General features: G+C 48.3%; 1 protein-coding gene across 1 annotated transcript in view; it reads left to right on the top strand.

The window, feature by feature from the left end:
- Nucleotides 1–280: 280 nt before the first annotated feature.
- TRMT1L (tRNA methyltransferase 1 like) overlaps nucleotides 281–26,187 on the top strand; it is a 107,048-nt gene continuing 81,141 nt past the window's right edge. The window contains exons 1-3 of the mRNA XM_069751901.1: nucleotides 281–378; nucleotides 2,110–2,272; nucleotides 7,766–7,840. Of these exons, the coding sequence (XP_069608002.1) occupies nucleotides 2,215–2,272; nucleotides 7,766–7,840 (133 nt within the window). The 5' untranslated portion in view covers nucleotides 281–378; nucleotides 2,110–2,214. The remainder of the gene's footprint in view (nucleotides 379–2,109; nucleotides 2,273–7,765; nucleotides 7,841–26,187) is intronic.

Genomic DNA, 26,187 nt, shown 5'->3' with positions numbered 1-26,187 from the left:
TGGGCTGCAGTGTGGTGTGCAGGCAGGCACCCGGAAGGTGCCCATACAGTGACTCAAACGTAAGTAGTCTCGCGGCTCGCCGCCATCCCAGTGAGATTACGTCCAGCAACCGTTACCGGAAATTCCCAAGTGTAGTCTCTACAATAGGGTGTGCAACTACAACTCCCACAATTCCGCCGCCTAGCGAAGTCACATGGCGGCTACATAATTCACTATCAGCCAATTGGAAGTAAACTTGCTAAGCTCTATATTCCCGCCCATCATTCTCACCAATCAGCGTAGACCTCTTTTTGAATGGCTTTTTACAGTAGCCATTCAGACGATTGGGTAGAAGGCACGGTCTAGCGTGCGTTACAGAGAAGCGGCCTAAATTCCCAGGTAGATACCTTACCGACTGCTCAGCGGGTGATAGTGACGTGCTGGACCCCGCACTGACCTCCAGCTGGCTGTCTGGCGAGGATACACTTGTGTATTTCCGGCATTAGTAGCGCTATATGCGGAGTATTTACCGCCATCTGTGTCCGGTCGTACACCCCCCGTGTGCACACACAGCTGTACCAGAAGACATTGCCGGGCTGCGGAGCCCGGTACAGGCCCAGTGTGATGGCGCCAGTCCTGTGGTGACTTTGTGTGATGGCGCCCCCTAGGAAGAAAAAGCTGCTAACCCACAAAGTGCCAGCGTCACGTGGTACAACAACGCTGCTGGCTGCCCAAATCCCATCCCTTATATACCCGAGGGTCGCACTGATTATTGTGGGGGGTCTGTGTACTGATTATAGTGGGGGAGGTCTGTGCACTGATTATTGTGGGGGGTCTGTCCACTGATTATTGTGGGGGGTCTGTCCACTGATTATTGTGGGGGGTCTGTCCACTGATTATTGTGGGGGGTCTGTGCACTGATTATTGTGGGGGGTCTGTAGTGATTATTGTGGGGGGTCTGTGTAGTGATTATTGTGGGGGGTCTGTGCAGTGATTATTGTGGGGGGTCTGTGCACTGATTATTGTGGGGGGTCTGTGCACTGATTATTGTGGGGGGTCTGTGCACTGATTATTGTGGGGGGTCTGTCCACTGATTATTGTGGGGGGTCTGTCCACTGATTATTGTGGGGGGTCTGTGCACTGATTATTGTGGGGGGTCTGTGCACTGATTATTGTGGGGGGTCTGTCCACTGATTATTGTGGGGGGTCTGTGCACTGATTATTGTGGGGGGTCTGTGCACTGATTATTGTGGGGGGTCTGTGCACTGATTATTGTGGGGGGTCTGTGCACTGATTATTGTGGGGGGTCTGTGCACTGATTATTGTGGGGGGTCTGTGCACTGATTATTGTGGGGGGTCTGTCCACTGATTATTGTGGGGGGTCTGTCCACTGATTATTGTGGGGGGTCTGTGCACTGATTATTGTGGGGGGTCTGTCCACTGATTATTGTGGGGGGTCTGTGCACTGATTATTGTGGGGGGTCTGTGCACTGATTATTGTGGGGGGTCTGTGCACTGATTATTGTGGGGGGTCTGTGCACTGATTATTGTGGGGGGTCTGTGCACTGATTATTGTGGGGGGTCTGTGCACTGATTATTGTGGGGGGTCTGTGCACTGATTATTGTGGGGGGTCTGTGCACTGATTATTGTGGGGGGTCTGTGTAGTGATTATTGTGGGGGGTCTGTGCACTGATTATTGTGGGGGGTCTGTGCACTGATTATTGTGGGGGGTCTGCGTACGGATTATTGTGGGGGGGTCTGCGTACTGATTATTGTGGGGGGGTCTGTGCACTGATTATTGTGAGCGTCCTGACTGAAAGCTAGATCGCTGACCTGTCATAGAAACACAGGGTGGAGGGTCCTGAGCAGGAGGTGAATACCCCACATACAGTCCGGTCCATGTGCACAGAAACCACCAGGAAACTTGGAATGCGGATTTCATCATGGAAGGTTTCAGTGTCATGTGAGCCATATATTATCTGCTTCATTTATTTATTCCCATTCCAGCTCCGTTTAGTAGAACGATGGGGGATTCGGATGTTAGAGACAGATTAGACATTGTATTGTTTTGTTTTTTTCATTTTTTTTTTTCTTAAACCTTTTTTGTTACTTTCCTTGTTGTAACCCAGAAAGACGCCGCACCAGCTTGTGAGAGGTTTCTTCATGACTTGTACGCTATACGCTATACAGAGGATCCAAAGCCTGAGTTCGGGAGACAACTGCCTCTTTAAATAATGGAAGACTGCCTAGAAGAATCCGCCTGTGTGGCAGTGGGGAAGGAGGACGGTGACCGTGAGTTACTCAGCCTTTGTTATGTCTGATAGGAGTGTTGTTATTACAAGCGGATGGTGCTGAGAACCGTTAAAGGGAAGCGATCACCAGTTTTGTCAGCTAAAACGAGCACTCCATAAATGGCTATATAGCCCCCTGACTCCCCTTGTATACCACCACAAAAACATTTTAAAGGGAACCTGTCACCCCCCTCAGGCGTTTGTAACTAAAAGAGCCACCTTGTGCAGCACTAAGGCTGGGTTCACACTGCGTTAGTGTGACCCGTTAAACGGACTGCGTTACACCGCGGCATAACGCAGTGTAACGTAGTCCGTTAACGCCGCCATTATTTCCTATGGCGGACGCATCGCCCACAATGGACGTGCGTTAGCGATGTGCCGTCATTGAGTGATGGACCCGAGACGCGGGCTGCAGCGTTTCCGGGTCCGTCACTGCTAGCGCAGATAAAGCTAGCAAATGCTCCATCTGCGCTAGCGCAGTCCGTTTAATGTATCTGTTGAACGGACTGCACTAAAGCAATGTGAACTTAGCCTAATGCTGCATTCTGACAAGGTGGCTCTTTTAGTTATACTCCCTGCACACACTGAAATAAACGCTTATAAAATCTGCCCCCCCCCTCATACCGTTAAATGTTCCCAGAGGCAGAACTTTCCCTCCTAATCAGACGCAGCACAGCCGACACTCCGGGCCTGTGCAGACCGGGCACCGCCTCCTCTTCCTGCATTATCGTCCCCGGCGCCTGCGCTGTAAGTACGAAGGGCCCTTCGTACTTATGAATTGATTAGGAGGGAAAGACCCGCTAAAGGAGCCACCTTGTCAGAATGCAGCATTTGTGCTGCACGAGGTGGCTCTTTTAGTTGCAAACGCCTGAGGGGGGTGACAGGTTCCCTTTAAGTTCTCCTGCGCTGTATGGTAATCTTCTCGGTCCAGTGGGCATGGCTTCTGTGCTCTTTATTCCTCCCCTCGGCTGCTGCTCGCCATCCTCTTTCTTTGATTGACATCGATGACGAGTCCTGCGTCATTCACATTGCCGGGCAGAATCTTGTGGCTACACACTGTGCTTCCCCTACTCCATAAGTTCACATGCGCTGGCATATGTTAGGGTCTGTGCACACGTAGTTTTGAGCTCTGCGGATTTGAGAAATTTGCAGGTAAGAGGCACTGTGTTTTACCTGCGGATTTACAGCGGATTTTGTGCGGATTCCACATGCGGTTTTACACCTGCGGATTCCTATTATGGACATGCTGCGGAATGTAACCCACAGCATTTCCGCGCTGTATTTTCTGCAGCATGGGCACTGCGGATTTTGTTTCCCATAGGTTTACATTGTACTGTAAACACATAGAAAGCTGCTGCGGACCCGCAACAAAATCTGCAACGTATGCACATAGCCTTACTGCTCATGTGACGGAAAAACATTAGTGTGCATGCACGAACACACGTTTTCAGCTCTGCCCACACTAGGGTAAAGCATAGTGCGCAGGTGCGAGCCAAGATGTTTATCTGCGCAGGTGCAAGATTTGGCCCGGCAATGTGAATGATGTAGGAGGCGCCAATCACAGGAGGATGGCGAGCAGCAGCCCTGAGAGATGGAGAGACCCGAATCCACGCTTATTGGACCAAGAGGATTACCATACAGCATAGGAGAACTTAAAAGGCTTTTAGGGTGGTATACAGGGGGAATCAGGGGGTTGTATAAGCAATTGTGAAATGCAGCACAGGCGCTGAATAACATGATATATGACAAAACTGGCTATACATAGTTCTCACTAAGCATTAGAAAAAGCAGCTGACATATCTAAAGGGGTATGCTCACGTTTGAAAAGCTGTTCCTTATCAGGGGGATAGGGGATAATTTTCAGAACATTTTTCATCTTTAATGTTACCTGTAATCAGTACAAATCCACTGATTACACGCTGCAGCTCCGGTGCAGGTGTACTTTGTCTGCCCCGAGGGCAAAGTACTGCCATGCGCAGGCGTCGGGAAAGGTCAGAGAGGCCCAGCGCCTGCGCACTGCAGTACTTTGATTTGCCCTCAACAGGGCAGGCAAAGTACGCCTGCATCGGAGCCGCAGCGTGAAGACAAGAAGAGGACGTCATCGTATGAAGATAGGAAGCCCTGGACCGCGACGCCCATCGGATCGGACCGCCCCACCAGGTGAGTATAATCTAACCTCTTTTTCTCATCTTTCAGGTAACATCGGGGGCTTATCTACAGCATTACAGAATGCTGTAGATAAGCCCCTGATGCTGGTGGGCTTAGCTCACCTTCGATTTTGGGAGTGACAGGTTCTCTTTAAACTTCTCCACAACAGTATCACGGAGCTGCCCGTTGTGTTCCTTGGTCTTCATAATGCTCTCGGTGCTTCAATCAGAACCCTGAGACCCTCACAGAGCAGGTGCATTTATACAGAGACTTGATTACACACAGGTGGATTATATTTATCATCATTGGGCATTTAGGACAACATTGGATCTTTACCCAGGACATTAAATCACCTGTGCTTTCGGGGACTTCACTCCTACATTTCATCCACCAATTGTAGGGATCCATGCTCTCAGATGGGCATTAGGTAGCATTCACACAGGTTTTGGATTCTCAGGTCAAAACAATGTGACATTTATTTCCACTGGTTGCACAATACCAAAATCAAACACAGAATCCCTAGACTTGTCCAGGCACTAACTAAACAAAATAGACCCTGGCTGCTCATAGATGACTGAGCTAGTCCCAGTTTGGCCAAACAAAAAGTCTGTTGCTCGTGGCAACCAGTGATATTTGCAGTCTGGTGCACGCGACCTGTGCGGTCTCTTCTCAGAGAGAAACTCTGTCTCTCTCTTCAACCCCAATATAATCCACTCTGCTCAACTTCCCCCAGCAGACTGACTTAGGTGCAAGTAATCAGAGCCTGTGGAGTTAGGATTAAGGCTATGTGCACACGTTGCAGGTTATTTGCGGTTTTTAGCGTTTTTGCCCTATACAAACGCTATAAAACCGCAAATAATCTGCATACATTAAGCATCCCATCATTTTATAATGGAATCCGCAATTTCTGTGCACATGATGTGCGTTTTTCCGTATGAAAAACGCATTGCGGAAAAATAATGAACCTGTTCATTAATTTTGCAGTTTTTTTGCACTGTCTAATGCATTGGGAAATGTCTGGGAAAAACCGCGTCAAAACCGCGCAAAAAAAAACGCGTGCGGATTTCATGCGGAAATCTGGCAGAAATGTCCAGATTTCCACAGGAATTTTCTGCAAGAATTCCTGAACGTGTGCACATAGCCTTAACCCTACCTGGCTTTGCTAATAAACTTATATAATTTTTATTATATTTTCAAAGAAAACTAGGGTTAAATCTGTATATGTAGATAAATAATATACCGTACATACTCGAGTATCAGCCAACCTGAATATAAAGGAACCTTCACACATAACGATATCGTTGCTTTTTGTGATGTAGCAACGATATCGTTAAGGAAATCGTTATGTGTGACAGCGACCAACGATCAGGCCCCTGCTGGGAAATCGTTGGTCGCTGAGGAAAGTCCAGAACTTTATTTCGTCGCTGGATCTCCCGCTGACATCACTGGATCGGCGTGTGTGATGCCGATCCAGCGATGTCTTCACTGGTAACCAGGGTAAACATCGGGTTACTAAGCGCAGGGCTGCGCTTAGTAACCCGATGTTTACCCTGGTTACCAGCGTAAACGTTAAAAAAACAAACACTACATACTTCCCTTCAGCTGTCTGTCCCCGGCGCTCTGCTTCTCTGCACTCCTCCTGCATCCTGTGTCGGCGCCGGCCAGCCAGAAAGCACAGCCGCTCTGCTTTCCGGCTGACCGGCGCTGACAGTGCAGAGGAAAGCACAGCGCCGGAGGACAGATAGCTGAAGGTAAGTATGTAGTGTTTGTTTTTTTAACGTTTACGCTGGTAACCAGGGTAAACATCGGGTTACTAAGCGTGGCCCTGCGCTTAGTAACCCGATATTTACCCTGGTTACCGGGGACCTCGGGATCGTTGGTCGCTGGAGAGCTGTCTGTGTGACAGCTCTCCAGCGACCAAACAGCGACGCTGCAGCGATATCGACATCGTTGTCGGTATCGCTGCAGCGTCGCTCAGTGTGAAGGTACCTTTAGTCGAGACCCCCAATTTTTTACACAAAACACTGGGAAAAATTAATGACTCAAGTATAAGCCTAGGGTGGGAAATGCAGCAGCTACTGGTAAATTTCAAAAATAAAAATAGATACCAATAAAAGTAAAATTAATTGAGACATCAGTAAGCTAAGTGTTTTTGAATATCCATATTGAATCAGGAGCCCCATATAATGCTCCATACAAAATACGCCCCATATAATGCTCCATACAAAATACGCCCCATATAATGCTCCATACAAAATACGCCCCATATAATGCTGGATACAGTTCGATGGGCCGCATATAATGCTCCATACAAAATACATCCCATATAATGCTCCATAAAGTTTATGATGGGCCCCATAAGATGCTCCATACAAAAATATGCCCCATATTATGCTGCACAAAGGTTGATTATGGCCCCATAAGATGTTACATAGAAACATTTGCCCCATACAATGCTGCATAAAGGTTGATTATGGCCCCATACGATGCTCCATAGAAACATTTGCCCCATATAATGCTGCATAAAGGTTGATTATGGCCCCATAGGATGCTCCATAGAAACATTTGCCCCATATATTGCTGCTGCGATAAAAAAAAAAAAAAAGACATACTCACCTCTTGTCCTGAGCAGGCGGGGACGCTTTTGATATTTACCTGTCCCTGTTCCACCGCCGCTCACCGCTCCGTCTTTTGGGTCTCTGTAGTGACTGTTCAGGCAGAGGGCGCGCACTAACCACGTCATTTTGCCCTCTGACCTGAACATCACAGCCAGAGGACGCAGAAGACGTAATGGTGCGCGGCGGTGGGACGGGGACAGGTGAATATCGCAATGCTCACCCTCCCCCCGTTATACTCACCCTCACAGCGCTGTCCCTGGCAGCTACTCCGATGCGATGGGCTCCGGCAGCTCTTCCTGTGTTCATGGGTCATGTGGTACCGCTCATTAAAGTTATGAATATGCGCTCCACCCCTATGGAAGTGGAGTCGCGTCCATATTCATTATTTTAATGAGCTGTACCACATGACCTCTGAACACAGGAAAAGCTGCCGGAGACCATCGGAGAAGCAGGGACCGTGCCGGGACACGTGAGTATGATGTGATAGAGAGACGGAGAGGGGAGACAGGCCAGAATGGGTTGACTCGAGTATAAGCCGAGAAGGGCACTTTCAGCCTAAAAAAAAAATGGGCTGAAAATTTCGGCTTATACTCGAGTATATACGGTACACTTAATATAAATATATAATGAATGTGTGAAAAAAAATTATAACAATTTGGGCATGTTTCTCAGTAAATTGATATAATGTGGTACGGCTGAATCTAAATTAACCTTTCTCTGTATTTTAGGTGCGACTTTACAGAGTGAAGAGCCCTGCAGTAAGGTGCTTGGAGAGAGAGATTTCCCAGATCTAGAATCCACAGGTTTGTAATATCATCTTGCCTCTGCTGCATTCAGTCTTGGGGTAATAGTAATGAAGGCTGTTTACCATATTTTGCGGATTATATGATGCACCGGATTATAAGACAAACCCCAAATTTTGAGGAGAAAAATAGGAAAAAAACTGTTTTTAATAAAATGGTGACATTTCTTATAATCCACGCGTCTTATTGCTTACTGGGGGTGGTGGCTGTGGTGAATCGGGGTCCCTGCTGGAGTAGGCAAGAGTGGAGTGTTGCCACAGGCTGGGATGAGGGGGTGCTCGGATGTACGTCGCTGTGGGGGTTCAGTGGTGCGGGGGTTCCGCTGACATTTTGTGAAAGCCCTGAGCCCCTCCAGGAAAAAGGTTCACACTTACCAGAACCGAAACGTTGCTGAGATGGGCTAATAAAGGTAGCTCCTGCTTTTTGCACTACTAATGGTGTGCTGCCTCCATTTTTTGTTTCATAGATAGATAGATATAATCCAAAGAAACTAAAACACCGACCATCACTACCAAACCTTTTTGTAAGCGGGTACAAGCTGCTGTGATTGTAAGGTAACGTATTCACCGCACCCTTTGGACCATATGCATATTATACAGTCACAGCAGACTACACCTGTTCACACCTGCTTCATTTTGTTTGGAAGGGCTGGTCATTGTTCTTGTTTTTTTTTATGTATTATACAGTTGGAGTTGGTGATTGCCTCCTTAGTTGGCTGAGCACTCCTCCCATCAGTCTAAGGCCATGTGCGCACGGCATCCGCGTACCCACCAAGGTTTTCCTAGACAAATCCACTTCCGTCTTTTCCCTGTACCTCCATCTATAAAAGGTGGACTGTTTCCATACTAAGCTGCACAAAGAATGAACCTTGCTTCCTTTAACTGCTCTGAGGTTCGTATACCTGAAGCAGAAGTGAAAAAAGACTGAACAGCAATGTAGTTTTCTTTATCGCTTCATTGGGGGACACAGACAACCATGGGTGTATGCTGCTGCTAGGAGGCTGACACTATGCAAAAAAGGAAAATGCGTAGCTCCTCCCTGGCAGTATACACCCACCAACCGGCACCAAGCACCTCAGTTTGTGCTTAGTGTCTGTAGGAGGCGGACCTGGATCTTCAGATCTGCTGCTAACCTTGGTTTTCCCTTACAGGTTCTTATTGCTTTTTTATTAACGTTCTTTTTTTCTCTTTCAGATACAGCATTTCAGGGAATCGGTGTAATCTCTCACCCTGCCTCCCCAGGAGGGCGGCTGAGCGAGCAGTGCGGTGTCGCCCGCATCGCAACTCTGTCCGCCGGCAGGACATTATTCCCTGTCACCTTCACAGGTGCCCCAGGGTCTAATCGGTGGCAGTCCTAGCCAAAAATGTCCCCCTCACCCCTCTCCTCGGAGAGGGCTGAGAGGAAGACGGTGGTCACCTGCGGTGACCCACCCCCTTGTCATAGGGGTTGAGGCCATCTTCTGGATGAAGGATTCCTGATCCAGCGACCCTTTCTTCAACAGGCCCCTGGACGATCCTCTGATCTTATGGAGCCGAATTAAAGAAAGGTAAAGGATCATCGTCCCCCCTTTACTGTCCACAGTGCCCAGAATTTACTCCTGCCAGACTGCCCGCTCCTCACAGCAGTATTCTAGCATACCGGGTGCCCCTGCACTCCTCTGGTCTTTTCTTCACTCCCCTGTGTCAAAGGATCCTTTTCCCGGCATTTTACTTTCATTTTTACCGCTGCGGCAGGCCACACCCCCCACCTTGGGCACCCTTTCTCTGCGCTCTTTTTCTCCACTCAGGATCGCTCTTGCAACCATTCACTCCACCTTTACTGCGCGACCCTATCAGGGGCCTCAGCTCATTCTCTTCAGCGCATCAGCTCTTTAGACACGCCTCTTTCTCACCGCAGAGACTTCCTGCTTTTGCAGCTCCGTGCACAGGAGGGATTGTACACTGGGGGACACGGATTACTCTGCTCTGCGATACAGTAGGCTTTTTTTTTTTTTCCGGCGCTATCTCTGCTCCTCTCCTCGGTACTACCTATACCGCTCCAGGTTCACCTAAGCCTATTCTCATTGTGAGCGCTGCAGAATCTCCTTATGTCCAACTCTTCTGGAGCCTTCCTCGCCAAACCTACCATAACTCATTACGCCTGCGCTCGTTGCAAGAAAAAGTGGTCAGTAGGCCAATCGTCGCCTTTCTGCCAGTCCTGCAGTCCTCCTACCATGTCTGCTCTGCAGGAAGCTTCCGACTCTCAGAATGCGTGCACTCCCCCAGAGTGGGCCGTGTTATGATCTGGTGGCCTAGGAGCAGCATGAGACGGACTCTGGAGAAGGTGGTCCCTGTACTGACCGCAAACCCTGAACCTAGCAGCGCAACTAGAAGTAGCCGTGGGGGGTACCTAACACTCCCTAGACCCCTCGACACAGCCTAAGAACTAACTTCCCCTAAAGACAGAAACAGGAAACCTATCTTGCCTCAGAGAAAATCCCCAAAGGATAGATGGCCCCCCACAAATATTGACTGTGAGAGGAGAGGGAAATAACATACGCAGACATGAAATCAGAATTTAGCATAGGAGGCCATACTAGCTAAAAAGAAAGAATAGAACAGAGTACTGTGTGGTCAGTATAAAAACGCTAGAAAATATCCACCACAGAAAATACAAATCACCACATCTGACTAAAGACATGGAGGGTATATCTGCATCTCCAGAGACACAGCTTGGCTGCAAAAAATCCTTCACAGACAAAGCTAAACAAAACATGAAAATGCACAGAACTATATGGTCCACAGCAGGTGGACAACAAAAACAAGGCCAGAACTTATCTTTGAAGAAATGAACAGCAGACCAGGTATGGATGTGAATCCTCCAAAAACAATGGACAACTGGCACTGACTAAAGGATAAAGCAGGACTTAAATAGCCTAGCCCAGATTGCAAAAAATGGATACACCTGATAAATGCTGCGATCCAACTACCGCAGCACTACCACTCATAACCACCGGAGGGAGCCCAAGAGCAGAATTCACAACAGTACCCCCCCCTTGAGGAGGGGTCACCGAACCCTCACCAGAGCCCCCAGGCCGATCAGGACAAGCAAAATGAAAGGCACGAACCAAATCGTCAGCATGAACATCGGAGGCAACAACCCAATAATTATCCTCCTGGCCATAACCCTTCCATTTGACAAGGTACTGAAGCTTCCGCCTCGAAAAACAAGAATCCAAAATTTTCTCAACCACATACTCCAACTCCCCAAGGATTAACAGAGGGAACAACGGGCACCATATACTTCCGCAACAAAGATCTATGGAAAACATTATGGATAGAAAAAGAGGCTGGAAAGGCCAAACGAAAAGACGCTGGATTGATAATCTCAGAAATCTTATAAGGACCAATAAACCGAGGCTTGAACTTAGGGGAAGAAACCTTCATAGGAACATGACTGGAAGACAACCAGACCAAATCCCCAACCCGAAGCCGGAAACCAACACACCGACAACGGTTAGCAAAACGCTGAGCCTCCTCCTGAGACAACACCAAATTGTCCACCACATGAGCCCAAATCTGCTGCAGCCTGTCAACCACCGAATCCACACCAGGACAATCAGAAGGCTCAACCTGCCCTGAAGAAAAACGAGGATGAAAACCAAAATTACAAAAAAAAGGCGAAACCAAGGTAGCAGAACATGCCCGATTATTAAGGGCAAAGTCGGCCAATGGTAAGAAAGCCACCCAATCATCCTGATCAGCAGACACAAAGCATCTCAAATAGGTTTCCAAAGTCTGATTAGTTCGCTCGGTTTGGCCATTTGAGGATGAAATGCGGAAGAAAAAGACAAATCAATGCCCAGCTTAGCACAAAAGGCCCGCCAAAACCTAGAAACAAACTGGGAACCTCTATCAGACACCATATTCTCCGGAATGCCATGCAAACGAACCACATGCTGAAAAAACAACGGAACCAAATCAGAAAAGGAAGGCAATTTAGGCAAAGGTACCAAATGAACCATCTTAGAAAACCGGTCACAAACCACCCAGATAACAGACATCCTCTGGGAAACCGGAAGCTCTGAAATAAAATCCATAGAAATATGCGTCCAAGGTCTCTCAGGGACCGGCAAATGCAGAAGCAACCCACTAGCGCGGGAACAGCAAGGCTTAGCCCGCGCACAAATCCCACAGGACTGCACAAAAGAACGCACATCCCGCGAAAAAGAAGGCCACCAAAAGGACCTACCAACCAAATCTCTGGTACCAAAAATGCCAGGATGACCGGCCAACACAGAACAATGAACCTCAGAAATTACTTTGCTAGTCCATCTATCAGGAACAAACAGTTTCCCCACTGGACAGCGGTCAGGTTTATTAGCCTGAAATTCCTGAAGAACCCGTCGTAAATCAGGGGAGATGGCAGAAAGAATCACCCCTTCCTTCAAAATGCCGACCGGCTCAAGAACCCCAGGGGAATCAGGAAAAAAACTCCTAGAGAGGGCATCCGCCTTAACATTCTTAGTACCAGGAATGTATGAGACCACAAAATCAAAACGGGAGAAAAACAGGGACCATCGAGCCTGTCTAGGATTCAGCTGTTTGGCAGACTCGAGGTAAATCAGATTCTTATGATCGGTCAGGACCACAATACGGTGCTTGGCCCCCTCAAGCCAATGACGCCACTCCTCAAATGCCCACTTCATAGCCAACAACTCCCGATTGCCGACATCATAATTGCGTTCCGCAGGCGAAAACTTCCGAGAAAAGAAGGCACACGGTTTCATCAAGGAACCATCAGAATTCCTCTGAGACAAAACGGCCCCTGCCCCAATCTCAGACGCGTCAACCTCAACCTGAAATGGAAGAGAAACATCCGGCTGACGCAACACAGGGGCAAAAGTAAATCGGCGTTTAAGCTCCTGAAAGGCAGAAACAGCCGCAGAGGACCAATTCGTCACATCAGCGCCTTTCTTCGTCAAATCGGTCAGAGGTTTAACCACACTGGAGAAGTTGGCAATGAAACGACGATAAAAATTAGCAAAGCCCAAGAATTTCTGAAGGCTCTTAGAGATGTGGGCTGAATCCAATCATGAATGGCCTGAACCTTACCCGGATCCATTTCTGTAGATGAGGGAGAAAAAATGAAGCCCAAAAAAGAAACCTTCTGCACTCCAAAGAGGCACTTCGACCCCTTCACAAATAAAGCATTATCACGGAGGATCTGAAATACCATCCTGACCTGTTTCACATGAGACTCCCAATCATCGGAAAAAATCAAAATATCATCCAAATATACTGTCGGTGTCGTCACGACAATACCCTTCATCCACCAGTCATTCCAAATCAGATTAAAAGCATGTTGGTACCGGATAAGAATGAGTCAGACACAATGCTGGTTCAAACTCATTGCATGCTCGTGTGTAACGTCACAGCAACAACTGAACTTTATTTCCTGATACACAACATTACATGATCTATTGGGGGAAGGTGTGCAGAGGGCGGGGATAGGCGGGGGTTAAGCAATGTATCTAGTATTCAGTCCTTCTGGTTGGCTCTGACGTCATCTGATGAATCTTCCTTTGTCCACATCTTGTTAAGTTTCGATTTCCAGAGAAATGATACTTGGCTTCTGGAATGTGTAACTTGTTCCTTCAGCCGAGTGAAAGTGGGGTAAAGGGGAATACTGGCAGCCATCTTAAATACAGTTAAATTTGCATTAATAAGCATGAAGGGAAAAACTTATTGTTTCACAGCATAAGTATATATAAAAGTACAAAAGAGTATAAAGAAAATATATTTTTACCTTGACAATACAACCATGAATTTATCAAGATAACTCCGAAAGATATCATGCATGAAGGACTGGAACACAGATGGGGCATTAGAGAGTCCGAATGGCATCACTAGGTATTCAAAATGGCCTTCAGGCGTATTAAATGCAGTTTTCCATTCGTCACCCTGTTTAATACGAATAAGATTATATGCCCCTCGAAGGTCAATCTTAGTAAACCAGCTAGCCTCCTTAATCCTAGCAAACAAATCAGTAAGCAAAGGCAAAGGGTATTGAAATTTGACCGTGATCTTATTCAAGAGGCGATAATCAATACACGGTCCAAGGAGCCATTCTTCTTGGCAACAAAAAAAAAACCTCCCAATGGTGAAGAAGATGGCCGAATATGCCCCTTCTCCAAAGACTCCTTAATATAGCTCCGCATGGCGGCATGTTCAGGCACAGACAGGTTGAAAAGTCGACCCTTAGGGAACTTACAACCTGAAATCAAGTCAATAGCACAATCATAGTCCCTATGTGGTGGAAGGGAACTAGATTTAGGCTCATCGAATACATCCTGGAAATCTGACAAAAACTCAGGAATTTCAGAAGAGGGGGAAGAGGAAATTGACATCAAAGGAACGTGATCATGAACCCCTGACAACCCCAACTAGTCACAGACATGGATTTCCAATCTAACACCGGATTAGGTAGCTGTAACCATGGAAAACCCAGCACAATATCATCATACAAATTATGCAACACCAGAAAACGACAATCTTCCTGATGGGCTGGCGCCATGCGCATGGTCGGCTGTGTCCAAAATTGAGGTTTATTTTTAGCCAACGGTGTAGCATCAATCCCCCTTAAAGGAATAGGGTTCTGCAAAGGCTGCAAGGGGAAACCACAACGTCTGGCAAATTCTAAGTCCATTAAATTCAGAGCGGCGCCTGAATCCACAAATGTCATGACAGAAAATGATGATAATGAGCAGATCAAGGTCACAGATAACAGAAATTTTGGTTGTACAGTACTGATGGTAACAGAACTAGCGATTCTCTTGGTACGCTTAGGGCAATCAGAAATAACATGAGCAGAATCGCCGCAGTAAAAACACAACCTATTCTGACGCCTAAATCCTTGTCGTTCAGCTCTAGACAAAATCCTATCACACTGCATAGGCTCAGGGCTCCTCTCGGAGGACAACGCCACAGTGTGCACAACTCTGCGCTCGCGCAAGCGCCAATCAATCGGAATGGCCAGAGACATAGAATCACTCAGACCAGCAGGCGTGTGGGAACCCCACCATAACATCTTTAACGGATTCAGAAAGACCCTTTCTGAAAATTGCCGCCAAGGCATCCTCATTCCATTTAGTCAGTACAGACCATTTTCTAAATTTCTGGCAATAAGATTCTGCCGCTTCTTGACCCTTACACAGGGCCAACAAGATCTTCTCAGCTTGATCCACAGATTTAGGCTCATTATACAATAACCCCAATGCTTGAAAGAAAGAACCAACATTAAGCAAAGCAGGATTGCCAGATTCCAGGGAAAATGCCCAAACCTGTGGGTCACCACGCAGCAAGGATATGATGATTTTAACCTGCTGAATGGGATCACCAGAAGAACGGGGTCTCAATGCAAAAAACAGTTTACAGTTATTTTTGAAACTCAAAAATTTGGATCTGTCACCAAAAAACAAATCAGGAGTGGGAATCTTAGGTTCTAAGGCAGGAGTCTGAATAATAAAATCTGAAATACCCTGTACCCTAGCAGCAAGCTGATCCACCCGAGAAACTAACTCCTGAACATTCATGTTATTACTAGGTTCCGTAGCCACCCAGAGATTAAGAGGGAAGAGAACACAAAATAGACTGGAGAAAAAAAATGGCTCAAGAGCTTCCTTACCTTCTTTTGAGATGCATTTAACTCATTGTTGGCCAGTTGTACTGTTATGATCTGGTGGCCTAGGAGCAGCATGAGACGGACTCTGGAGAAGGTGGTCCCTGTACTGACCGCAAACCCTGAACCTAGCAGCGCAACTAGAAGTAGCCGTGGAGGGTACCTAACACTCCCTAGACCCCTCGGCACAGCCTAAGATCTAACTACCCCTAAAGACAGAAACAGGAAACCTATCTTGCCTCAGAGAAAATCCCCAAAGGATAGATAGCCCCCCACAAATATTGACTGTGAGAGGAGAGGGAAATAACATACGCAGACATGAAATCAGAATTTAGCATAGGAGGCCATACTAGCTAAAAAGAAAGAATAGAACAGAGTACTGTGTGGTCAGTATAAAAACGCTAGAAAATATCCACCACAGAAAATACAAATCACCACATCTGACTAAAGACATGGAGGGTATATCTGCATCTCCAGAGACACAGCTTGGCTGCAAAAAATCCTTCACAGACAAAGCTGGACAAAACAAAACATGAAAATGCACAGAACTATATGGTCCACAGCAGGTGGACAGCAAAAACAAGGCCAGAACTTATCTTTGAAGAAATGAACAGCAGACCAGGTAACATAGTAACATCGTAACATAGTTAGTAAGGCCGAAAAAAGACATTTGTCCATCCAGTTCAGCCTATATTCCATCATAATAAATACCCAGATCTACGTCCTTCTACAGAACCTAATAATTGTATGATACAATATTGTTCTGCTCCAGGAAGACATCCAGGCCTCTCTTGAACCCCTCGACTGAGTTCGCCATCACCACCTCCTCAGGCAAGCAATTCCAGATTCTCACTGCCCTAACAGTAAAGAATCCTCTTCTATGTTGGTGGAAAAACCTTCTCTCCTCCAGACGCAAAGAATGCCCCCTTGTGCCCGTCACCTTCCTTGGTATAAACAGATCCTCAGCGAGATATTTGTATTGTCCCCTTATATACTTATACATGGTTATTAGATCGCCCCTCAGTCGTCTTTTTTCTAGACTAAATAATCCTAATTTCGCTAATCTATCTGGGTATTGTAGTTCTCCCATCCCCTGGATGTGAATCCTCCAAAAACAATGGACAACTGGCACTGACTAAAGGATAAAGCAGGACTTAAATAGTCCAGCCCAGATTGCAAAAAATGGATACACCTGATAAATGCTGCGATCCAACTACTGCAGCACTACCACTCATAACCACCGGAGGGAGCCCAAGAGCAGAATTCACAACAGGGCCGTTGCTATGTCAGTCGGTATCTGATTTGACTAAGGTTTCCCAGTCTCTGGTCCAGGCGCTTGAACATCTTCCACAGCTGTCCACAGCCACCAGTGCTCCGACCGTCTCTCACGGCGAGTCGCACGCACCTGATGTCGACCCACAGGGAGACAAGCCAGCCAGCCATTATAGAAAGAGAACTCTCTGGCTCTTCGTCCAGCTCTCCGGGTCCCTCCGCAGCACTCAAGCTGCTCTCCTCCTCCCAATTCCCCTCTCCGGGGGAGGACATTGGGTCTGATGTGGATTCCCAGTTCGGTTCTGACTCCGATTCAGACCAGGCAGCATGCAGGCTATCGTGGATAGTTTCATCTCGGCTATCTGCTAAACCCTCAAACTGACACAGGACGAGGTTCCCTCCCAGGACCCCTCCGTCTCTTTTTAAGCGGGTAAAGCGTCCCTCTCACTCCTTTCCCAACCATGAGGAGTTTGAGTCTACCATGTCTAAGCACTGGGAACATCCTGGAAAGCGTTTTTCAGGTAGGAAACATCTGGACGTTCTATATCCTTTTAGCGCCGATCTTCTTTCTAAATGGACTGAGTCCCCTAAGGTGGACCCGCCGATCTCTCGCCTTTCTTCTGAGACGGTTCTATCTCTACCGGATGGTGCGTCCCTTAAGGACACACCGGACAGACAAATTGAGACGCGGGCCAAGTCAGCCTTTGAAGCAACGGGTGCTTCCCTCTGTCCCAGTTTTGCTTCCACCTGGGTGGCAAAGGCCATCTCTGCCTGGGCCAAGATCCTTCGCCGGGGCATTTTGGCTTCAGCTTCTCCTAATGAGCTAGCTGATCTTGCAGACCAGATTAACCACGCGGGCAAATACCTTCTGACTGCTTCTCTAGATGCAGCAGCCTGTGCGGCTAGAACAAGTAGCAACATTGTCGCTATTCGCCGCATTCTTTGGCTGAAGGCATGGAATGCAGATGCTACTTCAAAAGAAAAGTCCCTCACCAACTTAGCATTTCAGGGTTCCAGGCTTTTTGGTGCTCATCTGGACCAAATTTTCTCAGACGCAACTGGAGGCAAGATCACGTCCGTCCCCCAGTCCAAGCCAAAACACTTTTTTTTACAGAAAAGGCCCTCGGCCTTTTCGTCCCTTTCGCCAATTTGCAGCCTCAGACCCTTCATCACAACAAGAGCGTTCCTCGACCATGGGTGAACGCAGGAAACCCTCTTACAAGCCACCCCCAGCTGGAGAACCAGGGGTCAACCTTCCAGGCCCTCTGGATTTCGTTCCAACAGATACCGTTCTAAGTGACGGGTCGCCCCCACTTGGGAATCTTTCTAAGGTGGGAGGCAGGCTTCTTTTCTTCAAGGTCGCCTGGTTGTCGGTGGTCAACAACGCCTGGGTCAGAGAGATCATTTCCTCCGGTTACAAAATCTAATTTTCTTCCCTCCCAGAAAATCGCCTTTTTCACTCTCGTCCACCCAAGCAACCTTCCCATTTACCCGGTTTGCTTCAGGCCGCGATGTCTCCAGTTGCCGCCGAAGTTGTGGTTCTCGTCCCTCCCAACGAACTTTTTCCAGATTCTACTCGAACCTCTTTGTGGCTCCAAAGATGGATGGTTCTCTCCATCCGGTACTGGACTTAAAGCTTCTAAACCGCCACGTCCGTCCCCGCCACTTCAGGATGGCATCTTTGCGGTCTGTGATCGCCACCATGGAACCCGGGGAGTTTCTCTGCTCAGGTCGACATTCAAGATGCGTACCTCCATGTCCCCATTTGTGTACGACATTAGAGATTGTTTCGGTTTGCGATCAAAGACAATCCCTATCAATTCACGGCCCTTCCTTTCGGGTTTTCACCAAGATCATGGCAGCTGTCATGGCCATCCTTCGTTCCAGGGGGATTCTCATTATCCCCTACCTGGATGATCTGTTGATAAAGGGGTCGTTCTTCCCAGAGTGTGCTCAGAGTTTCCAGGTTTCTCTGGATACTCTGACTCGTCTCGGCTGGATTATCAACCGATCCAATTCCTCCCTGTTTCCGTCACAGTGCCTGTCTTTCCTGGGCATGGAGTTCGACACGAACTTGGCTCGGGTCTTTCTCCTGAAAGACAAGTTCGCCGTTCTCCTCCAAAGCGGTCCATTCTCTGAAGCGCCCAGCGCCCCGTTCGCTTTGGTTCTGCATGGGGGTCCTGGGAAAGATGGTGGCCTCCATGGAGGCAGTACCCTTCGCCCAGTTCCACACGCGCTTTCTCCAGTTTCTCCTATCCACCTGGAACCAGTCCATGACTTCACTGGTCCGGCCTATTCGCTTTCCCCTCAAAGTTCGTCAGTCCCTAACCTGGTGGACTCTGTCCTCCTCTCTCCTGAGATGAAGATCCTTTCTGCCCCTCCAGTGGCAGGTCATCACCACCGATGCCAGCCTGCTCGGGTGGGGAGCACCCGACATCACACGGCGCATGGCCCTTCGACCACCCAGGAAGCTCTTCTTCCCATCAACTTCCTGTAGTTCAGGGCAATCTTCCTTGCTCTACTTCTCTGGCAGTCTCTCCTGACGGGCCTACCCGTCCGCATTCAGTCAGACAATGCCACGGCCTTGGCATACTTGAACCACCAGGGCAGGACTCGCAGCGGTCAAGTAATGGCGGAGGTGGCAAAGACCCTTCGGTGGGCGTAATAGCACGTTCCGGCCATATCAGCCGTCCATATTCCGGAGGAAGAAAACTGGGCAGCCATTTCCTCGGCCGCCAAGGTCTGGCAGCAGGCGAATGGTCTCTCCATCCCGTAGTCTTCAATCAAATTTGTCTTCGCTGGGGTACTCCGGACATCGACCTTATGGCGTCCCGGATGAACCACAAGGTCCCTCAGTTTGTCGCCAAATCCCTGGACCCTCTGGCCGTCGGCCACAGCGCACTGGTAATACCATGGTCCCAGTTTGTTTCCCTACCTGTTCCCTCCTCTTCCCTTGATTCCAAGGGTGGTAAGAAAGATCAAGTTAGAGGGAATTCCGGTCACACTCATAGCACCGGACTGGCCAAGGCGCCTTGGTACGCGGAGCTCGTACTCATGCTCGCGGATACTCCTTGAGACTCCCGGATCGACCAGACCTTTTTTCGCAGGGCCCTCTTTGCCACCAGAGTTCTCAGTCTGAGTTTAATGGCATTGCCGTTGAGGCCGCGGTCCTGAGGGAGTCGGGTCTTTCTCCGCAGGTCATACACCATGATCAGAGCTAGAAAGCCGGCGTCTTTTCGCATCTACCATAGGTACTAGAAGGCCTTCTTCCGGTGGTGTGACACAAATTAAGTGTTTCCAATTTCTTTGTCCCTTCCGGATTTCCTTGGTTTCCTTCAGTCTGGTCTCGATTCGGGTCTGTCCCTCAGCACCCTTAAGGGTCAAGTCTCCGCTCTGTCCATTCTCTTCCAGAGAGACCTGTCCTCCATTCCCCAGATTAAGACATTTCTACAGGGAGTTGCGCATCTCGCCCCTCCTTTCCGTTCCCCACTGGAACCGTGGGATCTTGGTGCTCTTCAGGCCGCTCCCCTTGAGCCTCTTCAAGACGTGTCCTGAATTTCTTCCCAAGGTGGTTTCCGCTTTCCACGTCAATGAGGACATCGTTCTTCCATTATTTTGCCCTTTTCTGGCTCATCCCTTGGAGAAGTCTCTTCACAAGCTGGACGTGGTCTGGTCCATTCGGGTCTACTATCTTTCTAGAACCGACCCCTTCCATCAATCCGATTCTCTCCTTTTTCGAGGGTCGTCGGAAAGGCCTTTAAGCGTCAAAATACACGATCTCGCGTTGGATTCGTTCGGCAATTTTAGAATCGTACAGTGTTCATGAGACACTACCTCCTTCGGGGGTGCGAGCCCACTCCACCAGAGCTGTCGGAGCTTCTTGGGCTGTTGGTCACCAGGCACCCGCTTTGCAGGTCTGCAAGGCCGCGACCTGGTCGTCTTTGCACACTTTTACGAGGTTCTATAGGGTTCATACCCAAGCCTCATCTGATGCAGGTTTTGGTAGGAAGGTGCTACAGGCGGCGGTTGCGCACCGGTCGACCTGAGCCATTCTCTTAAATTCTTTCTACCCACCCTATTCCGGGACTGCTTTTGGACATCCCATGGTTGTCTGTGTCCCCCAATGAAGCGATAAAGAAAGAGGGATTTTTGGTACTTACCGTAAAATCTCTTTCTTGGAGCCTTCATTGGGGGATACAGCACCCTCCCTACTTGTTTGTTCTGGTACCGTGTTTGGGGCCTGGGGGCCCTAGTTGAGTCGGTACTTTTACTTTGAGTGCTGGTCGCTCTAGAACTTGTTCACCTGGTGACAAGGGAATTGCAGGGGCACGTTGATTATAATTTCTTTCTTGTCTTTGTCTTGTCTGGGATAAGCTTCTTTCCACACATTCTTGTACTTAGCGGTATTTCTGTTGTCGCTCAGTATCCAAATCTGCATCTGGTGAGGTTGTTTCTGGTGGTAGGACTCCCATATCAAGGTCAACACGTAATTTGCTACGTCTTCCTCTCATTAGGTAAACTGGAGTGCAGTTGGTGGAATTTACCGGAATATGATTGTACAGATCTACCAGATCCGCCAACTTCTCTGCCCACAGGTTTCTTTCTTCCAAAGGCAAGGTCTTCAAGAGGTTGATTACCACCTGGTTCATCTTCTGACACATGCCATTTGTTTGTGGGTGGCACTTTGTTGTCCTGATCTTCTTACACCCGTACAGGTTACAGAACTCCTGGAATACTTCCGCTTTAAAGACTGGGCCTTGGTCAGTGAGTACCTTTTCAGGGTAACCATGTGGCCGACAAAAGTGTTGTTGGAATGCCTTGGCTGCCGTCTTCACTGTCTGGTCCTCAACAGGCACGATTACCAGGAAACTGGAGTAATGGTCCACTATGGTCAAAGCATAGAAGTAGCCTGACCTTGGGGCTAGCTTCACATGATCCAAGGCTACCAGTTCAAGTGGCTGTTTGATGACTAAGGGCTGTAGGGGAGCCCTTTGGCTGTCACGGTCCTTTCTTTGCAGGTTACATGGGCCACACTCTCGGCACCACTTTTCAATGGCTCTTCTCATGCCAATCCAATAGAACCTCCCACGAAGTAGTATCTCAAACTTCTTCCATCCGAAGTGTCCTGCTCCATCGTGGTATGCTTCCAAGACCATTGGCGTATCTTGTCTCGGGACCACCACCTGCCAGACCAGCTTGTGAGTGCATGGGTGAATATTCCTTCGACACAGCTTACCGTCGTAGACAAACAATTTGCCCTTCTCCTTCCACAACGGCTGAGTCTCTTGTGAAGCTTCTGTACCAGGGTGTGACTCTGCTTGTGTCAGCAGCTCTTTGACCGGACGGACTGCAGGTTCACTGTCCTGCGTCTCTGCCCATCCATGGTGGGGCAATGGGTTCAGCGTGGCTTCTCACCTGTCATTACGCTTGTTCTTCACATAATGGGAGTACTGAGTCGCCCCAGAGCGATGGAAGGCTGATAACTCAATCTCTTCAAGTGCTTAAGGATCTTCTCCCACCTCTGGTAAATGGGTCATCCTGGACAGCACATCAGCATTTGCATTCTTGTGCCCTGCACGGTATTTGATGGTGAATTCGTAGTTGGACAACCGGGCCATCCATCACTGCTCCAATGCACCTAGTTTTGCTGTTTCCAGGTGGGTCAGCGGATTGTTGTCCGTGAAAACGGTGAATCTTGCTGAGGCCAGGTAGTGTTTGAACCACTCTTTTACCGCCCAGACTATGGCGAGGAATTCCAGTTTGAAGGAACTGTAGTTTTCAGGGTTCCTTTCAGTGGGACGAAGCTTCCTGCTGGCGCAGGCAATTACTCTTTCTTTGCCTTTCTGCACCTGGGACAGCACTGCTCCGAATCCCACTTTGCTGGCGTCTGTGTAGAACACAAACAGTTTGTCATAGTCAGGGTAAGCCAGTACCTCTTCTCCCGTGAGAGCCAACTTCAACCGAGTGAAGGATCCTTTCAGCCTGTCGTTCCACTCAAACGGAGAACCCTTGTTTTTGGTCTTCTTGGATTGGCCTACTAATACAGTAGGTCTTGCAGGGGTGTGGCTATCTTAGAGAAGTCCTTGATGAACCTTTGGTAGTAGCCTACCAACCCGAGGAACTCCCGGACTTCCTGGATGTTGCTGGGTTTCGGCCAGTCCCTGATCACGGTGACCTTGTCAGGGTCTGGTGCCACTCCTTCATCGCTTACCACATTGCCCAGATACTGTACTTTGGACTTTAACAGGTGACACTTGGATGGCTTTACCTTCAGGCCAAAGTTACACTGAGCTTCAAACACCTTGGCCAGGTGCTTCAGGTGGTCTTCATAAGTCTTGGAGAAGACGATGACATCATCCAGGTACAACAGGACGGTTTCAAAACTCTTGTGCCCGAGGCAGCACTCCATCATCCTCTGGAATGTCCCTGGTGCATTGCAAAGTCCGAACGGCATGTAGTTGAATTCGGAGAGACCCATTGGTGTCATGAAGGCAGTCTTTTCCCTATCTGCATCTGCCACTGGAACCTGCCTGTGGTGAAATGTGTATCTACATCTATATGTGTGTAGGGACATATGTCTAGGGTTATATGTGTGACTAGTAATAATGTAACATCTGTCCTGAAGGCAAGTCGCACCCAGGTGTTAATAGGTACTTCCTTGGGACTAGTAGAAATTGTCTCCATATCTCACCAGGAGGTCTAGCTAGGGCCAAGAAGAAAAGTAACATTTGGCACCGCCTCGGTCTTGGAGGGGAGATGCTAATTGCGGCCTGAGGGAATCTATTCCTGAGAACCTTTTCACAAGAGAAAATAATATATTCATTGGGGCCACGGCCGCGCCCCCAATCAAACAGGCAGCAGTTATGATATTGACCTGAGGGGCCGGTCTAGAAACCTGACCTCCAGAGCAAAGTTATAAATTTAGGCTGCAGCCAGAGAATTGTGTTCACATGATGGGGGCAGCCTGAGAAGCTGGTGTGATCCAATCTACATTCGTCCTACACTCAGAGAGCAGAAGGCAACTACCAGTTAGATAATTTCTGTAAGTTTCTCGTGTTTATTTTGATACTGTTTGCATAAGTTGTATGTCTTTATATTATCATATTTTTAGACGTTTTTCTTATTGTAAGCATTGAACCTTTTGTTATTAAAGTATAAAACTTTAACAAGTTGAACCTTGAATGTTCTAAAAGAATCCATAGCCTAAGGTGTGTGAGCCTTATGAGTGATAGACATATTTTTATTAGTATTATTATTTCCGGGGCTCATCGCCTGTGTATTCGATGAGTGGTGGCAGCGTGTATGAGTGGGTGTGTGGCCTGGGTCGGTGTGTAATTTATGCTCCCATTATAGCATAGGACAGAGGTTGAATGCTGGACTGAGAGTGGGGAGATAGATTAACCCTTGCAGGCACAACCTCAAGTCACGTGTGAGAGCAGGCACGTGACGAATAAGTGACACCACGGACAACGGATCCGTGACACTGCCAATACCCATTAGTGAGATCTAAGGTGGAGAAATAGTTAGCAGATTTTATAGTAGCTAATGACTCTTCAGTTCTGGTCAACGGGTATGCATCCTTGTGTGTAATGCGGTTTATCTGCCTGTAATCAGCACACATCCTCATTTTACCATCCTTCTTTCTAACAAGGACTAACGGAGCTGCCCAGTGGCTATAACTGTCTCTGATTACCCCAGCCTCCTTCATCTCTCGTAACATACTCTTGGCACATTGGTAGTGAGCTGGAGGTACAGGCCGGTACCTATCTTTAATGGGTGGGTGACCTCCAGTGGGGATATGATGTTGAACCCCTTTTACCTGCCCAAAATCTAGTTGGTGTTTGCTAAATACCCGCTCATACTCATGGACCACACGGTAAGCCCCTTGTTTTTGGTGTGAAGGGGTAGTCAGTGCCTACATGTAATTTCTGACTACAATCCTCCAACTGTCCTGCAGAGCCATTGTCCTCTGCCTGGTCGGACGGGACCAAGGGTTCTGTTGCTTTTATTGCACTCATTAACAGTAAACAGTTTAGCAAGTGTGGCATATTTGGCTAAGTGGACCTCTTCCTCTCCACAGTTAACGACATGTACTGGTACCCTCCCCTTGCTGACATCAACCACCTCTCTGGCTGTCAGGATGGTGGGCCTACTGTCAGAATACACAGGTTCTACCAGGGCCTGGTAGTCTTTACCTCTGAGGCCTATTGCTGCCCGACACCATACTAACATTTCACTCCTGGAGGGTATTGCAATGGGGATTGGATCACTCACTGTGACACAGCCTACTTCTCCACCAGACAATTCTACCTGTTGTCGTTGCATCAGGGCTCTGATTTCTTTTTGCAGGACACGCTGCTCACTGGAATCAGCACTGGAATCTGCCACCTGTCTTGACAAGACAGTTTTCTATGACATTAGTACCTAAGGTCATCATGGGGTTACATTCTCACCGGTCAATATCAACAATCGCCAGTCCTTGGGCCTTCAATTCTACCCACCCCACCTTATTGGTCACCTTCTTGTATCCCACCTGTGGCAAAGGCTGACCATTACTGGCTACTATTGTCAAATCACTATCTGAGCCATGGATAATATCAGTCAGCCCAATACCGTTTGTAAAGAATGTATGGCATAGTCGTCACCTGAGAACCGGTGTCCAGTAAAGCGTTCATCAGGATTCCGTCGATCACAATGGGGTGGACCGGTCGTCCTCCGACGTACTTGGCTCACCAGTTTTGTTGGCCTCCTGGTCGTCTTACTCCTGCGGATTGGCCCTCTGCCCCAGGGGTCGCTCCTTTAAATGGCAGAACCTTGCAATATGTCCCGCCTGGTTACAGCGGCAGCAGATGGGTCGTCCATCCTGTTGATAGCGGTCGTTGTCTCTTCCTCTGAACGGTGGGATCCTCTTCTGTGGTCGCCAGGGGACTTCATCTGGACTGAAAGCCAGCTGGATTTTCTCCTTTGGGGATTCCTGCAGGAACTGCACGGTTCTGGCTAGTGTAGCTGCGCTTTTAGTCAGTTCCTGGACCTGGAGACGCAGTTAGGTTGAGGGATCATCTTCCAAGATCTGTGCATCGGTCTCAAAGAGGACCTGATGACAGGGTGCCACCTCCTGGTGGTAAGTGATTGCTGGACGCCTAAGGGGCACTGGGGGGTGGTTCATGCAGCACCCAGATGGCCCTGTCTTTAACTTGTGCAAAGTCCAGGTCATGGTTTTACAAGGCCAGGATGCGTGGCTGTGTCCTGTGGGTGCTGGACAGGAGTCCTTCAATGAACTGTTCCTTTAATAGCTTGTCCCAATCCTGCACGCTGTCAGGTGCAACCTGTTTAATGGCCCGTAGTGCCTCCTGGAGATTAAGGGCATAGTCCCGTATGCTATCCTGTGCTTTGGTTGCACCCGAAAAACCTAATTT

This window comes from Ranitomeya imitator, chromosome 2 (genome assembly GCF_032444005.1).
Source record: "Ranitomeya imitator isolate aRanImi1 chromosome 2, aRanImi1.pri, whole genome shotgun sequence".
Taxonomy (NCBI): domain Eukaryota; kingdom Metazoa; phylum Chordata; class Amphibia; order Anura; family Dendrobatidae; genus Ranitomeya; species Ranitomeya imitator.
This window is presented reverse-complemented; position numbering and strand designations above follow the sequence as displayed.